General features: G+C 36.8%; 2 protein-coding genes across 2 annotated transcripts; both read left to right on the forward strand.

Annotated features, from left to right (window-relative positions):
* Window positions 1-2,926: 2,926 nt before the first annotated feature.
* On the forward strand, window positions 2,927-5,960 carry LOC105227274 (uncharacterized). Its single transcript, XM_049456323.1, has 3 exons — window positions 2,927-3,087; window positions 4,556-4,719; window positions 4,784-5,960. The coding sequence occupies exons 1-3, from the start codon at window positions 3,042-3,044 to the stop codon at window positions 5,915-5,917; spliced, it is 1,344 nt and encodes a 447-aa protein (XP_049312280.1). The 5' UTR covers window positions 2,927-3,041; the 3' UTR covers window positions 5,918-5,960.
* Window positions 5,961-11,984: 6,024 nt separating this feature from the next.
* On the forward strand, window positions 11,985-14,460 carry LOC105227266 (uncharacterized). Its single transcript, XM_011206511.4, has 3 exons — window positions 11,985-12,180; window positions 12,274-12,437; window positions 13,150-14,460. The coding sequence occupies exons 1-3, from the start codon at window positions 12,108-12,110 to the stop codon at window positions 14,281-14,283; spliced, it is 1,371 nt and encodes a 456-aa protein (XP_011204813.2). The 5' UTR covers window positions 11,985-12,107; the 3' UTR covers window positions 14,284-14,460.
* The last annotated feature ends 3,216 nt before the right edge of the window (window positions 14,461-17,676 follow it).

The raw sequence follows: 17,676 nt of genomic DNA on the forward strand, positions 1-17,676 counted from the left end.
TTCCAGCTGCAATTCATTTTGAATAATGAAAGAGATCTGATTTCTAGCGTTAAGGGGTTACTTAGATTTACGGGCTTAAAAAATAGATTTTTTTATTGTTTTATTAAATTCTTCTCTAGAATATTGTCCTAAATTTTGAAGTTGATCCAAGTAATGGTTTCGGAGATACAGCCTTGAGAACTTGTGCGCTCGAGGCTAGCTAGGCTACGTACGTCGTCTTTAAACGCGTTTTTCTTGAAACTTTGTTTTTGAAGTCGGTTGTCAAGATTTTTGGAGTACTACTCAACAGATCTTCATGAAATTTTAGACAGGTCTTTGAGAATCAATTCTGAAAGACTTAGCGTAGGATTTTTTTTTTTCGATTTCAACTATTTGAAGAAAAATATCGGAAAATTTTAATTTTTGGGTAAAATTGTCTGCCAAAAATCCAATTTTTAGGTTTTTTCTTTCATCCAAATTCTAAATTGGAGTGGATTCTTCCTCTAAATCGCAGAGCTGGCCAAGATTTGTTTCAGAAATTTTCTAAATTCTATTACGTTAACATTTACGAAAAGAAAAAAGAGAATACCATGGTAAAAGGGAGGTCAACTACTACTAAAAGTTATAAATGGGTCCGCAACTTTGTCTTCAAATATTTGATTATTTTAGTATTGATAATTAAAATCATATCCAATTTGGCGACCGCAGTGTTCTCGACCGATCAATATGGCATGTTCGCTTGATTTGGCTGAATGGTTATCGCAGAAGACTTCAGTATTAAGTCTATAAACTTTTTGAAGCCGACTCTGCGAAATCTGCAGTGTTTATATATCATATTTCTGTTTGCTGTTGTAATAATAATTTTCATTAATTCTATATTTATTTTCGATAACGAAGTGAGTATTAAATTTATTGCAAATTGTCTCAGCCAGAGGCAAAATTTTCTATGGCAATTATGCGCTTAGTTAACTGAAAGTATTTTTCAGTTCAATTACAAATAAAATTAAGTAAAGCAATATTTCAAAATTATCTAATTCTTCTTAATATAACAATTCTTATCTGGAAACGTGTGTCGTTTTTTGATTAACGAGGACTGAGTCCATAAAACTTCACTGCGATAAAAACGGTAGCTAATGACATGTCTGTTATAAAACTAAAAAGAAGGCGCTAACCGGAAGAGATTTGACACTTGTTCAATATTAATTTAAAGATAAAGTTCGCTTTCTTTTGACACCGAAATCCGTTTACTTGTGAATCATACAACGACTTATTTATAATACTGCAAAAACCCTAGTTGAGAAATAGAGGTATTAAATTATATCGCCCCAATACTTTTAGAAGAAGCTCATTTAGTTCTTCCTCAATCCATAGCTAGAAAAGTGAGAGGACACTAACTTAAATATAAAATTTTATACAGCAAAGAGTTTTTAATTTAGTTTTTGTTCGATCGTGTATTCTTCTTAGCATTTCTTTAGCATTTCTCCTTCCTCCGAATAGTAGTTTTCGCTCTATAAGTTAAAAATATATCCGCATATCTTGTATACTTATTTACCTTATTGTATAGGTAATTAACCTATTGAACTTTTTCGTTCAGATAAGATCAAAGAATATAGACTCTTATTCCCATTTAGGCTGAGAAATCCAAAATTCGATATGCTTTTATACTATTATTTATTACGCCACATTGCATATAGTGTATTATTAGGTTTTGTATAATATATACCTTATTGAACACAAGAAGAACTTATTCATTTTTGTTTGGGTATGAGTGCTGTTTGTAAAGTCCCGAAGTTTCGGACATTATTGTCTCAATGTAGTGTGTATAGTGAAATTTGTGAAGTTTACTGCTGTAACAGTTCGTGTAGCATAAAAATGGTTCGCTGCTTCCGTTCTATAAATTTCTATGTGCAAAATGCACCTCGCTCTGGTCGACCCATCGTTGAAAAATTCGATGAAATTATGGAAAAGATTGACCAGGACCGTCATATAAACAGCCATGACATTGTTAAGGAACTTAACATTTATCATCAAACGGGTTTGACTCATTTAAAAAAGGGTGGCTAAACAAAGAAACTCGATGTTTGGATATCACATGAATTGTCTGTGAAAAATTTAATGGACCGAACTAACATCTGCGATTCGAACGAAATGAAATCGAAACTTCTTTCTGAAGCGAATGGAAAGAGGAGACGAAAAGTGCATCAAATACGACAATAATGTGCGAAAAAAAGCATGGTTCAAGCGTAGTGAAGCTCGACAAATGGTCGCAAAGTATGGATTGACGCCTCGGAAGGTTATGCAGAGTGTTTGGTGGGATTGAAAAGGTATCATCCACTATGAGCTGCTCTAGCCTGGTCGAACGATTGATTCTTCATTTTACTGTCAGCAACTGATGAGATTGAAGCAAGCAATCGAAAAAAAGCGACCAGAACTGATCAACAGAAAGGGCTTCGTCTTCCATCAGGACAACCCTAGATCACTCACATCTTTGATGACTTGGCGAAAACTGGAAGAGCTGGCTGGGAAATTTTGATGTATCTACCATATAGCTCTGACCTTGCACCATCGTACAATCATTTGTTTCGGTCAATGCAGCACTCCCTTAATGTAGTAAAGTTGGCTTCAAGAGAAGCCTGTGAAAATTACTTGTCGCAGTCTTTCGTCATCATAGTTGTTACACTTCAAATTTAAAAACTCACAGACTTATCGAGTAAACTTAGTTAACTAATAATTCAGGAGTTGGTATTTTGCTGTGATTATTTACGTGCAAAAATTGCTTTAGTAAGTAGTGAAATAAACAAATGAGCAATGTTTATATTCTTCGACTTTTTTCGAACATAAACTCTTTATCTTCGGCATACATACATATGTACAATATGATAATAACAATACAATTACTGATAAAGCCAACGATTGCGGCCGTTCGATCTATTTCCATTTGTTACTCATACGAGTCAATTCAGTGCCAAATCGCTAATGTGCGGCGGAGAACGTTTTCGGTTGAACTAGGTGTGCCGTTACATTGGTTTTCTACAATCCGGAGAGTTTTGCGGAATTTAAAAATGACGTTTTGGGAAGATCGACCGCAAACGATTGCCGTTATACCGGGTGAGTGATGCACTAGGAGACTATCTAATTGGCGACCTCAACCGATAGCAAGTTGGATTCCTGACATTTTTTGTGTATTCCGTTGAACTTTTGATATTACACGCATATACATATATTACAGTTCGACGTCGACAACGTTACAGTTGATAATAATCTAGATATTTTCTTATCTGTGGATTGAACTGATAATAGTAGCAGCTAAAAATAGTAGATCTAAGTGGAGATTAGTAAGACGTTGACTATTCTATTAAGCAGTATTTTCTACTTTTTTTAAAGGAAACCTGAATAAAGCCGGTTTTCCAAAGAAATGAACTGAAGTGGCTCGAAATCAGTGCGCCGCTCATTTCTCTCCCGTAAATTCTCTATAAATACGTATTTAATCGAAGAAGTGAATAATGTATTGCTGGGTGCAAATGAAAGAGTACATTTGCACTCATAAACGCACTGAATATAAGCGAAATCGGTTCGGTCGATCGAGATAAATTAAAAAATGACAAAAACATGCGAGAAAATATAAATTTCAATAATTTTCGAAATTTTTCGAATTTTCCCAGTCAAATGAAATTTGAATCCACAGGCACAATACAAAATGTTCCCGTGCCAGTGAGGAAAAGAAGTGACCGTAGTGTCGAAAATATTACTGCCGCTAGCTTATCAATTGAAGAAGACCCAAATGATCAAGACCGGCACGTTACTGTGAATGGGAATCGCTACCGCTCAATGACAACCGAATATTTTTGGCCCGAATTGGATGATATGGACTTGGACAATATGTGGTTACAAAAAGATGGCGCCACAAACCACACAGTGAATGTCACAATCGATTTATTGAAAACCAAGTTTGGTGAACTTGTTATCTCACGAAATGACCCAGTCAATTGGCCGCCTCGGTCGTACAATTAGACGTGGTTAGACTATTTCCAATGGGGCTACGTCAGGTCTGTGTATGACAGCAAGCCAGCGACGAATATCGAAGGAGAAATTGCAGCAGTATCGGCCGATTTATACTTGAAAACCGTCGAAAATTGGTTTTAGTGTTTGGACTTCTGCAAGCGTGCTCTTGGTGGCCATGCAGGAATAAAGAATTTCATTGATATCCGAAACCGTTTTTGTTGTTTTCTATACTCTTGCAACATGTTGCTACAGAGTAATTTCAACTATATAGTTTTGTTCTTGCAACTCAAAGTCCGTTACTTCGCAAAGTGTAATTTGGAATGGAAATAACGTATAACTTTTAACTTTTGGTGGATCCGCCCCTGACTATTATCTAAAAATATAATATCTATATAGATATCTTCTATTTAGGGTTCATAAGAGTTCATTATGGGAAGCTTGTTTTTGGAAAAAGTGCAATTCTCACATTTTTCGTAGAATCTCGTTTTATGCTTTCGGTTGAGGTCTGAGTTAGCTCTACTTTATCGAATTATATACTTATTTGAAATTAACATATTTCCTTTTATCAATTCAGATGCATTTATTTTTCTCACCTCGGGCATGAATTTAGCGCTTAGCTTGGGCTATTATTACAACCCCGCTACGTCACACTTTCTATTCTCATGGCTCGTTGGTGTAATCATTGGTGCGCTCTTATCTGCATACCTGGTGCAATTCCTTATCAAGCGTTACTTTGTCGTGAGTATAATGCATGCTATCTTTACAAAATATATATACACGATTTTTTCCAAACCTTACTCAGTTGATCAGCAGCTTCTTGGTCGTAGTGGCTGGCATTTTGTACACCGCCTTCCCATTTGATGATATAGCGCTATTGGCAGCACGCTACATAAACGGTATTGGCACCGGACTGATCATCGTGCCCTTCATTGTGCATTGCAGTGAGATAAGCGCCACACGGAAACGCGGCTTCGGACTGGGACTCGAACAACTCTGCATTTCTTTAGGCGTATTTATACAAGCCACCTACATATCGCTGTGGAATGCGGGCAGCACCTTCTCTCCAATGCGTATACATGGCATCTTCTGTCTGGGTTTCGGCTTGGGCGCGCTCGGTTTGGCCTATCTCGTCATTGAATCACCGATATTTTATATACGTAGGGCCAATGATGCACAGGCGCTGAACTCGTTGACATGCCTGCAATTGCCCGCCGTTTTGTCGGATGAGAAGAAGTTACTATTGGTGGAGCATAAGAATTATGTGCTGTTGAATGAGTATTTCGGTACTGGCAATAGTTTCGTGCGTGGTTTAGCCCCTCTACTGAAAATGACTTTATATCGCGCCGCTTTGGCTTTCTCCTTTTCACTACCCTACAATAGTCAGCTGTATTTCGCTACGTTTATGGGCATGAGCGGTGAAGGTCAGTGGACATCGGTTGTTTATACTGCGCTACGCTTTTTGGGCGTCTGCACTGCCATATCCATGCTGGACATGATCGGACGTAAACTTGTCGGTCTGCTGGGACTGTTGGTAATGGGTGGTATCGGTATTGGTATTGCCGTAATATTTGCTTACCTCTCTAATTGGGTGCAAGCTGATCAAATGAGACTGGTTTGCGTGCTGTTGTTAATATTTCAGTTTTTCGCCGGTTTATATGCGCCAACGACGTCCGTTTATCTCGGCGAAGCCTTTCCGTTGCTAGCGAAGCCGTACTTCATCGCATTCTGCATTTGCGTGGAATGCACGGTGCACATCATCGTCATCTGTACATTTAATTTCAAGCTGCATCAAATTTATGTGTTCAATACTTTTACGTATGTCTTCATGTTTTTCTGCTTTCTTCTGTTTCTTATTACCATACCCGAAACGAAGTTAATGACTTTAAATGAGGCGCAGGAAAGATTCCGCTTATGGATCAATTTGAAATCTTGGTAGAATTTATTATCCTTATTACTGTTAGAATTTCTATTATCTATTAATTTGTTAAAAAAAACATTACGTGTAAAAACTTATTTTTGATATTATAATGAAATTATATTTACAATACTTATAACATGTATTTTATTCTAATAATATATATAATTATATTCTAATAATATATATAAAATCTTTATAGCCTGAACAGGGTACATTAAGTTCGCCACGAAGTTTGCAACTCTTAGAAGGATGATCACAAAAGAATATGTAATTGATCAGCAGGACGATCTGAATTGATGTATACATGTCCGTCTGTCTGTCTGCCTGTTTATACGCAAAGTAGTCCCTCAGCTTTCAAGATATCCATCTGAAATTTTGTTCACGGCTTTTTCTTCCTTCCTTCTTCCTTCTTAGAAACTGCTCTTTTGTTGGAGCGGTTGATGTCGGATCACTATGGGATATAGTTGGCATACAAACTGATCGAAGAAAACCTAGTTTTTGTATGAAAAACTTTTTTAGAAGGTATATTCACGAAATTGGACACAGATAATTATATTTGGAATTACCGAATCGAAGAAATTGTACAGATTGGTCTGCAATGGCATATAGAGGTGATTTAAACCGAACGGTTCAAATTAAGATACGTATATGATACATATAAGAAATTCACCTTTGAAGGGTATTATAGCTTTGGTTCAGCCGAAGTTTACGTTTTTCCTAGTTATAATTTATATTGGTTTGAAAATTTTGCTATGAATCTAATAATGACTTCAGTTGTAGGGGTGATGATCTTGCTGTCGAGTTCTCTCAAACAATTCTAAAGAAATTAGTTATAAGTCGTTTCTATACTCACTAAATTTCGCTTGTAATAACAACAACAACGAATGGACCCATACTAATGTTTCCATTTATTCGTACATTGTTCCGTCTCTTAGTTTATAGTGTACTGAACTTACATATTGCTTTTTTCCCCATAGCAGTTATAGTTGATAGCTCCCGTCACTCAAGCTGATACTATTAGACTGTTAAGCCTTAATTGTATTATCCTTTAGAATAACCAATAATATTCTTCTTATATCAGTGAATTTAGATAAGATGGATCTTTGTTTCTATTGTATTTTCTAGTTCAATCGAATTACAGTATACCCTTTTCCCGATCAGCTAACTCAAACGGGCTTTATTACATTCTCAAATAATGTAAGCTTCCATGAATTTTATTAATCATATGTTTCCATCAAAGTAATCCTCCATGGTTCGAATATACTTTTGGTAACGTTTTTTCAATCCTCGAAACAGTTGTTAATGTCAATTTCCGCAATAGCCTTCAATGCCCGTAGTGATTCATGTTTAATGTCTTCAATTGACTCAAAATGATTTCTCCGGAGCGATCGTTTAAGTTGGCTGAGTAGCCAGAAGTCATAGGAGCTAAATGAGACGAATAACTTCGCGCAAACGACGCAAAACACTCAAATAGTATTCCTTGCTGACAGTTAGGCTGGTGGGAGTGCACTACACCTCGGATAATCGAAGAAAACTGTCAACATAGCCTTGATTTCTGAACTGCTTTGAGAGTTTTTCGATGCCACGATATTCGACCAATTGAGATCCAGATCGTAAGCACAAATCCAAGACTCATCGCCAGTAATAATACGCTTCATGAGATCATGGTAGTCAGAAAGCATTGTGTTACAGTGTTACAAATTGAATGATTTTGGGACCAATTTTAGTTTTCGAGAGCTCATTCTTCTCCTGTTGATCGAACGCGCCAGCCATCGCTTGATTTTCGTTTGAAAAAACTTTATTTGACGTACGCGTTACTTTGAAATGTCAAAGATGTTAATTAACGCAATTTTATATGCCGTAATGATTTCAAACTGATCGGTCGAAATCAAGTTCATGGATGGAAATATTATTTGTATTTTTTTCACAAGAGATTGGGCTTACTTCAAAGTAACTTCATTTGAATCCAGCAATGTGGCTAGAAAGAACTAGCACAATCAGTCGTAGGTAATGTTAGGTTAGTTTAATCTGATCTGATGATCCAGATGGAGTTCAGTTACTAAGTCCAGACAATGTGTTTCGGGTGTTATCCGTATTGCCTTGATTGCTGCTTGGCTGTCTACGTAGATGTTGACTCTGGATTTGCCTGCAGCTGCATTAGAGGCCAGCTTCGCGGTTTTCAAAATAGCAATGACCTCGAAATACTGGTGTGGTCCGGCAACTTAAAAGTCCGCCCTTGGTATTGTTCTTAAAGCTCCCATTATGCTCAGTGCATCGATCCTCTGAAACGTTTCCATTGGCTTCCGGTAGGTGGATTTCTCTATGCCTGTTCACGATACTACTACACCGTAAGCAGAATTGGTTTTAAAGTAGCTGTGTAGCGCCAGTGCATGAAAGAAAGACCCCAGGTTATACCGAACATCTGCCTACACATATGTACATATATAAAGCATTCCTAGGCTTTCCCACTTCCACATTGTGCTTCCAGAGCAATTTGCTATCCAAGACTAACCAAGGTTGGTCCTTGAAAGAGAGTTGTGTCCCATTTATCGAGAAAACATATGCATATACGGTTAATGTTTTTTCTTGTGCTATAAACAAATATGATTTAAATTATCGTAAACTTTAGGATATTCACCATATTTATGTATGAAGTCCTGACTGTGTTTAAATTGTTATATCTTCCTTTTAAAAAGCTTACTTCGAAAAAGAATAGGACACATTATTCGGAAACTTAAAATATTCTGCAAATAAAGGCAAAGTGCCATGAATTAAATGTTGCAATTTTTACAACAAATCCTTTGCTGATGAAAATCCTTGTTCCACAAAATTTCCGAACAACAGCTAAGTATTTGACTTGCGCTAAACCTCACTTCCCCATCCAACTGCTGGTGGCGATATAAATATTTAACTATATGAGGTAATTGAATTCACTGCCATTGCCAATGCTTTTTGTGTATATGAAATTATTTTACTGTTGAGGTGACAGCTTCTGGCATTACTACACTTTTAAGCTCCCTTAATATTTCTCATTAGACCTACATTTTAAAATATGCCAGAAATGTCATTTTATTCAAATTATCACCATAATTGAATATTAAGCAGCATGTGTCAATATTTCTTTATCTTATTAAGATAGCTCAATGTATTTACTAGTGGAGCGAGAAGTTGTACACGTTAAAAATTTTCTAATGGATAATTAAATATACATATGTATATTAATAGTTTTACTCTACGAAATTCATTAGTAAATCTTGATTCTACAATATTTAATTCAGCGTGAGTCGAATATTTCAAAAGTGCTAATAATCACCGGAGGATAAAAACTCATATGCAATTAACGAATATGAAATCAGACATTTATATTAGCGGTTTTCGATTCCCCTTTTCTCCGCTCACTTCTGCACTCTTGTCTAAATATTACATTTAAAAGCAACAGTAAAGTTATCGAGACAGAAGGCGTATACCTCAATAAAGTGGTAACAGGACAATTGAATAGCCTCCGGCGTACCGTAGTAAAACAAATTTTTTTTTCCAAGGGTGATACACTGATTATAGCGACCCTCCAATTTCCGAAATCTTTTTTGTAGTACGATTTGCCTCGATTCGTCGACTACCTCTTCATTCAACGATAAATTCTTTCCAGCGAGGGTTCGTTTGAGATCCAAAACGGTCTTCTATACGCAGATACCATAGCCCTGCCAACTAATTATTGCGTTTTTCCAGGCTTTGGATCGGATTCATCGTGTACAGTCTACTCGAATAACTGCCGATTGGACTTTGGGGTGAAATGGTTGTCAAAGTTTACTTTTTGATATTTTCACAGCTAACAACCTATTTTGGGCGCTCATTGCGTTCACCGCCTTCGGTGCTCACATCACCACGTCTAAACTTAAGATACCAATTTATACACGTACCTTTTGAAGGCTAGGGCTAATTAAAAATTGTACAGATTTTGATTCCAGTAGCGCCATCTATGTATCAGGCCGGGGATTTTGCAATTGACCTGTTAAGTTAGGCTAATATTCGACTCTGATATATTTAAGATGTATTCTGTATTCAAAGAGTTCCCAAATAACATTAATCATTAATCATGAAACCCACTTATCTGACATACGTAGCTCTGTTGCTATCTTCAGAAGCCCTTAAATGAATTAGAAACGTCCATGAATTTCACCACGAAAGAAGATTATATCTACAGGTTCAAATTACCGATTGTGAGAGAAGTCATCTTCTCGTAGACGCACACCATTGGACCAAATTGTATGCTAATAAGTAATATAGAAGACACTACTCGCAGAAAGACGTGACTTTTCCACTAAGTCCGTGCCTTTGGATTCAGTATACAAAGAGTGATCCATTTCAAAATTCCCAAATTGTTTTAAGAAAAAACATAGAAACTTCAAAATGTGTTTATTATCATTCGAAAGATCATGCTTTGGTTTTTATTTTTTGAAGATTATCTCTTACAAATGGCCGCGGCTACGTTTCCGATGGTTCATTCGTTGATTTCCATTTTCGATGACTCCTTCGAGTATTCAACTGAACTGGCGAATCACACGCGTTATGTTTTCTCCAAGGCCTGAATCGAAGCGGGAGTATTCGAGGAAAAAGTCTAACGGTGTGATATTATATGATCTTGTTGGTCAATCGGTCGGCCGAAAACGTGAAATTATCTGCTCACCGAAGAGTTCTCTCCATAAATTCATTGATTGATGCGATGTATTATTCAAACCAAATGTCGCCAAGATCGCGAGCTTGAATTTCAGGTTTCAAATAGTCGGTTCCTATGGCGCGTTAAAGGTTGCCATTGCCGGTTACGTTCTTATCGGCGTCATTTTTTAAGAAATATGGACCTACGATTCCACCGACCCACAAACCACACCAAACCTTTATTTTTTCTGGATGAAATGGCAGCTCTTGAATCTTTTCATCTTGGTCTTCGACCCAAATGCGACAATTTTGCTTGTTTACATATGCATTGAGACAGAAATTAGTCTCATCGTTGAACAAAATATGGCTCCGAAAACGTCGGATCTTCTTGTAACTTTTCAAAAGCCCATAGATCGAAGCGATGTCCCTTGGGAAGGCCAAGTGGCTTCAGCTCTTGCACAAGCTGTATTTTGTACGCTTTCAATTTAAGATCTCGACGTAAAATGCGCCAAGTCGTTCTATACGTCAGTCCGAATTGCTGTGAATGACACCGATTCGACTCTCCACAGTCTTCGAGTACACTCCCAGCTACGGCTGCTATGTTTTTTTCACTGCGTGCTGGACGTGGCCTATTCGGTCGAATATTATCGAATAATTAATGCAGGGTCTCAAGGTGGAAGATGGTGTTGCGAATAGTGCGCTATGTTGGCCGATGATGTTGACCATTAGTTGAAGCAAGCCTCGAAACACATATTTTATAGAAAGAACGTGATTTTTCGTAATAAAGTTGAATGACTTGTAAACATTGTGCAGGCGAAAGTCTTTCCATTATGAAATGCCAAACAATGCTGAACAAGAATAACATGACAGTTTGACACGGCTCATGCATGAACATCTCTACCCTCTTGCCTCGACTTGGATCATCCGTTATTTTGTAGTAGGCTAAATTGACAGTTGGCATTTGAATAAAGTTTATTTGGGCAACGCTTCCGAAAATTATGATAGGCCTACACTCGATTTATAGTTAGTTCAAAACCCGTCAGCCCTTCCGTTTGCCTCAGTGTACATTCCGAATGTAAAATATGTCCGCAGTTAGTACTTATTATCAAATTTCAATTAGGCCTTATGCAAAGCACGTCAACGTTCTTTGCATATAAGCGTTTACAGTCTACATAATATCACTAGGATTCAACGCTAAATCGAAATGTAATCAGCGGTAAGGATTAAAGGTATTCAAAATTGAATTATAACTACAACGAAATAAAAGCAATTCGCCGCATTCTTCAGCCAGTGTTGTTAAGCGTTAAAATAACTAACTAATATGTGTGCGTATATATGTATGTATCGCAAGGTGCTTTTCGCCCCCGTGATTAAGGTAAAAATTGAGCAAAAAGAAGACATTTATATAAGAAGACCACTAAATTGACAAGCAGTTCTTTTTGCGCGCTGACGGTGGAAGGAACTAGTCAAAGCTGTCCTTGCCAACGAGTTAACGGAAATAACATTGAAACTAGTACGCGTATAACGGTGTAGTTTAACTTAGTGATCTAGAAGAATGGTTGCTGAAGTTGTTGGGAGTCCCAGTGGCTTATGGGTGGATCGACCGCAGACCTTGGCGGTGCTTTCAGGTAGCTACCATTGCTGAAATTGATTGGTGCCGTGGAATAACTGGACCTATTTTGTGTATGTGTGTCTGTTTGTGTTTCTTGCTTCGTATGCAGACTTCTTCATCTTCATGACGGGCGGCATGAACCTGGCTGTCAGCGTCGGCTGGTCGAAAAGCGAATATACGCTGCAGTTTCGTATTTGTTGGTATATTGGCGTGGCGATTGGTGCCTTCATAGCGCCACCACTGGTGCAATGGAAACGGAAACGACTATACATTGTAAGGATACTTAACGCTTATTTAAGCGCGTTGCATGTGTGGACTCTAGTCTAGTTTGAGTCAATTTGTGGGTTCTGTGAGAAAATAGATTTTGCTTTGTATTTAGAAATTAAATTCAGTTGAAAGATAGGCTTTGGTAGTGACTGCCAGTACAAGATATCGGATCGTTAATAAAATAGATTTCAGCGTAAGTGGTTCAGTGACTTAGCCTTCCGCGAGCTTGTCTGACTTTACAAAATTAAGGAACAAAAGAGGAAGTGTTCGCATTCCGATAGTATGCCGACGTGACTTGAGCTCCTTATCACAATTAGGTGGTGCTTTGACTCACCCATGCAGGCAGAGCAGTTAAGGAAATACGAAGGGATATGATATAATATGAGAAACTAAGGCATCTAGTGTAAGAACTCTACATTTAAATAATAACTATGCACTGCTCCTGGGATCTGGCACCGAGGACGGAATATTTCCAGATGCTTTTCGGACTAAGATTTTCAATCCGTTGTAGAATTCTCTGCAGCTAGTAATAGGTCTAAATTGAGTTAAAAGTGTTATGAGAGAATCATGACGATTTAACAGGATTTTGAGTGCAAAAGACCTATTACCCTATTTATCTCACTTAGAACAAAATCTTCACTCAGACCACAAACTGGCGACTAAACACTTAATTGCAAAACACACGACAGACTTAAACTAACTACTAAACTTATTTCAGATACTACCCAATCTGCTTGTTGCCGCTTCTGCCATTGTCGCCGTCTCTGGCTATCAGTACTTGGGCGTACTCATCGCATCGCGCTATCTCGATGGCATTTGCATTGGACTGGCGACGGTCTCCTTCATAACGCATGTGAGTGAGATCTCTTCGGAACATCGTCGTGGCTTCTGCTTGGCCTTCGAACAAATTGGACTCGCCATTGGCGTCTATGTACAAATGCTCTACACCGCACTCTGGATACCGGGCACAAACTTCAGTCCGAATCTGCTTATGGGCTTATGTAATCTGTTCTTTGGCTGCATGGCCGCCTTCTTGACATATACACAAAAGGACTCGGCCGTCTTTCATATGCGTAAGGGAGATGAGACCGGCGCTATAGAATGCCTCAATGTGCTTTATCAACCACCAATTCTAACGGAAAATAAACAAATCGCCATAACCGATATCAAAATGTACGTGGCGATGAATGACTCGATGTCGGTGGGTAAAAGCTTCGCCCTAGGTTTAGTGCCGCTCATCAAAATGACAATCTACCGCAGCATGCTGTCATTCATCATATCGCTGCCAATTATGCTGGCACTAAATAATGGCGGTATTGTTAGTGCGCCGAATGTTATAAACTGGCATCCGATACTTTACGGTTTTCTTGGTCTACTCGGTCCGGTCGTGGCCTCAACAACGCTGGGCGGCATCGGTCACAAATGGTTGAGTTTATTTACCTTACTGGTGGCGGGCGGCATGTTTCTCGGCGTGGGTATTGCCTATCATGTGGATGCGAGTTTTTCGGATGAAGTGAAAATGTCTATGGTTGTAGCTATGCTAATGGTCGCACAGTTTCTTGGCGGTATCTTCGCACCCAGCACAACCGTATTTCTCGGCGAGGCATTTCCCCTAAAAGTGAAGCCCTACTTTATTGCCTTCTGCATAATTGTACAAAACATGGTGGGTTTGATTATAGTGTGCACCTACAATTACAGTTTGTTCCATGAGTATGTCTACTGCGTCACCGTTGGCGTGATAATGATGTTTTTCGCCATTGTCTTCTGCTTTATGTTGCCCGAAACGCGCGAGATGAAGCTGCGTGAGGCGCAAGAACAATTCGCGTACTTTTTCAATTTCAAAGTTTACTGAAAAGTAACTGAGCTTTGTGGTGTCATGAAAGCTGTAGAGCGTTTAAAGCTTTGGTGAAAGCTTTGTTGGTAAGCTTTTGTGCTTTGCAGGGAAAAGCAATGCCATTGTGTTCTATTACTTTAATCTTAGAGCTCGATTGAAAATGTTTACATTTTTCTTATACGATAAGTTTTTTTTAAGATTATTACTTAAAAGACAAATACAAATATGCAGATATAGTTGATAAGTTTGATATATATTATGCGACTAGTTTATGAGTAGAAACTTAATAATATATTTTTAATAAACAGAAAGTAAAAAAATCTTAAAAAAAAACTTTGTAGTTAAAAAAATCGTTTTGACTGCAGAGCAATGAGTTTTTCTTTAAACTAGTTTTGAAAGAAATGTGTGAAAAATTTATTTTCAAATACGTAATTTTTTTTGATAAAAATAATTTTTAAAGTTTAGTTTTTATCAAAATATATTAAAAAATAATAATTTTTTACGTTTTTTTAATTAAAAAAAATAATTTTTTTTTTATTTTTTTTTATCAAAAAACATTAAAAATTATTTAAAAAAAAAATTTATTATTTTTAAGTTTAAAAAAAAAATTATATTAAAAAAAAATTAAAAGTTTTTAAAAATTATTTTTATCAAAAAACTTGTTTTTGTTCCATTTTTTTATTTTTAAAAATTATTTATTATCATCAAAAAGGCATTAAAAAATTTTTATTAAAAAAAAATTAAAAAATAATAATTTTTTTTTAATAATTTTTAATATTTTTGATTTTTGTTTTGATATCTTAAAATTTAAATAAAAAAATCGAAAGTAAAATAGTTTTGAAAAAAAAATTTATTTTAAAAACATTTATTTTTGCCTAAAAATATGTATAATGTGTAAAATTATTATATGTATAAATACATACGATCTTAAAAAATGTATGCTACACAGCTTTTGACTAACAAAATTTGAAAATAAAAATATAATTTTAAATTTTTCTTCAAATTCTTTATTTTCTTGTCTAAAAATATACATAAATACATATCTTAAAATATTTCGTCCACGTTGACTAAGATATGAACCAATTCCTTATCAGAAAATGCGTATTTAAATTTTGACGTTGTCACTAAGAACCCGTTAGACCCAAATGTATCGCTTTATACCTTAAATCAAGCAAAGTTATCAGCGCATATCAACGACATCTAATGCCATGCTTCATTTGCATTTGACCGTGAAAGCTCATCAACTCGTGTTATAGCTTTAAGTTTCATACAACCAAAAATGCAAACAAATACATATAAACACGAGAATATAAATATGTATGTATATATATATCTATTTAGATATGCAACGAAGTATATCGCGGTTAATGCTGCGCCTTTTTTTGCACCGACAAAACGGATTACTTCTAAGTCACCTGCTTTAACGTCGAGTAAGACTAACGTTATAACTATTATTTTATTATAGCACATGCCTCGGCATGCTTAAAAGCCCATATAATACTTACAGTTATCCTTAGAGTATAAATTTATTTATGCATACTTTCGATTCTTTCCTAATTATTTACTTATTGGCGCCACGACATTTTATCAAGAAATATTTATGTTTGCAGATATTATAATCAGACATTGATATATGCGCTAATATACATGCGATTATTGCATCAATCATACGCAATATTTTGTTAAATAGCTTCCTCCAGTGACCGATATATTAAGTTTACATGTACTCATTACTCATCGGAATTATCGAAAGACATCTAAGCAACGTACATATGATTGGTTTAATGAACTCTTCTAGCAAATAATATTTTATATTGATGAAGAGGCAATTAAGGTAAATTTAACAAAAAGTAAGAAAGTTCTGGAACAAATGCTAAATCGTAGAAATAAAGCAAGCCAAATGTTGCGAGAGGTCCAGAAAGGTGAAAAAGTTAAATCATTTACACATGATATTGGTAGATAAATGGGACTGCTGCCCTAATGGGCTCAATTAGCGCTCGATGCGCCATTTTAATGTACTATTGTATGACAAGATTTTAAGTTGTTATTTCGTTTCATCGATGCGCTCCCACCATTTGGTCCTTTCAATGAAACTTCTAATATCCGTTCTAGCTTTTGTAGACAGTCATTCAAGGTTTGGTGCTTGATGGGCCTCAAGCATTCCGGTTTGTGATAAAGCCGGACATTCACAAAGAAAGGCAGTTTATTTATTCCCTACTAGCTTGTAGCTGCGGCAAAGTTTGTTATATGGAAGGCCTATTTTTGGCAATTGCTCTCCAAAAGGCTAGTGCCCGTTACAATAGCTGTAAATCTGTATACCATATACTATTATTATGTCTATTTAATAAGAAACCTTGGTTCTATTTCAGTTATACTTGGGTCATATCTGTTTGGATATCTTCAGCTTATATGATATTAACTCCGCCTCGTTCTCGTCGAAAGAGATCCCTAACATTGCCAAACCGTCTGCCTTTTCGTTGCTGATAACATTACTAAGACAGGAAACCCGAATTATGATCAAGGCGAGTTGACCTGCCAGGGAGCTTAAATCATCCTGCAGTTGTTTACTACTCTTTGTCGTCGACAAGGACAGTAATACGCAGCCGTTTGTGTATCAGTGTAGAGCGTTGCCATTCACGTCTAGCTTTACTCTAGGTCTTGCTGGTAAGGATGACGGTAAGTCCATATTCTTCCCGGTTCCAAATTTCTAATTTTATTGTTCTGGTAGCAGAGCTTGCTATTACATTCCAAGTAAACACATCCACATGATGCATTAGCACATTAATCAAATCAATCGGACATGAATCATTAGCCTCGGTAACCCCTCTGTAGGCGGCTCTTTCTATTCCATTTGGTTTCCTGATATCTGATCTTATACATACTTGTATTATTATAAGATATCCATCGTTCTACCAAATGAACAGTTTCTTACGGAGAAAAGCACTTGCACAAGTTGCAGATCGATATCTGAAAAACTGAGGAACTTCTCCCATATTGGCGGAAACTCTGCTTACGCTGTTATAGCCGAGTTAACAACAGCGCGTCACTCATTTCTTTTTTTCGCTTTTTGGAGCCAATTCCAGAATTCCAAGTGTGGCCAGGTTCTTTTCCAACGGAGTGGATGTCTTCCTTATCCTCTGCTTCCACTTGCGGGTACTGAATGTAATTATTGGTGTTAATACTGGTTCCACCAAATAGACGAAACTATTTACGACTTCAAAGTTGCGACTGCCAACGGTGACGTTTGAGCCAAATCGCGAATTCGATGACTGTTTGTTTGCTGACTGGAGATATTTCGACTTGTTCTCGGTTACATCCATACTCATACGCATCGCTTCCTTATCCAGACTGCTTGTATTATTTTCTCCAGCAAATAGATGAAAGAAGTCCCTTGATAGGGAGTCTCGTTGT

The sequence above is a fragment of the Bactrocera dorsalis genome, chromosome 4 (genome assembly GCF_023373825.1).
Source record: "Bactrocera dorsalis isolate Fly_Bdor chromosome 4, ASM2337382v1, whole genome shotgun sequence".
Classification (NCBI taxonomy): Eukaryota; Metazoa; Arthropoda; class Insecta; order Diptera; family Tephritidae; genus Bactrocera; species Bactrocera dorsalis.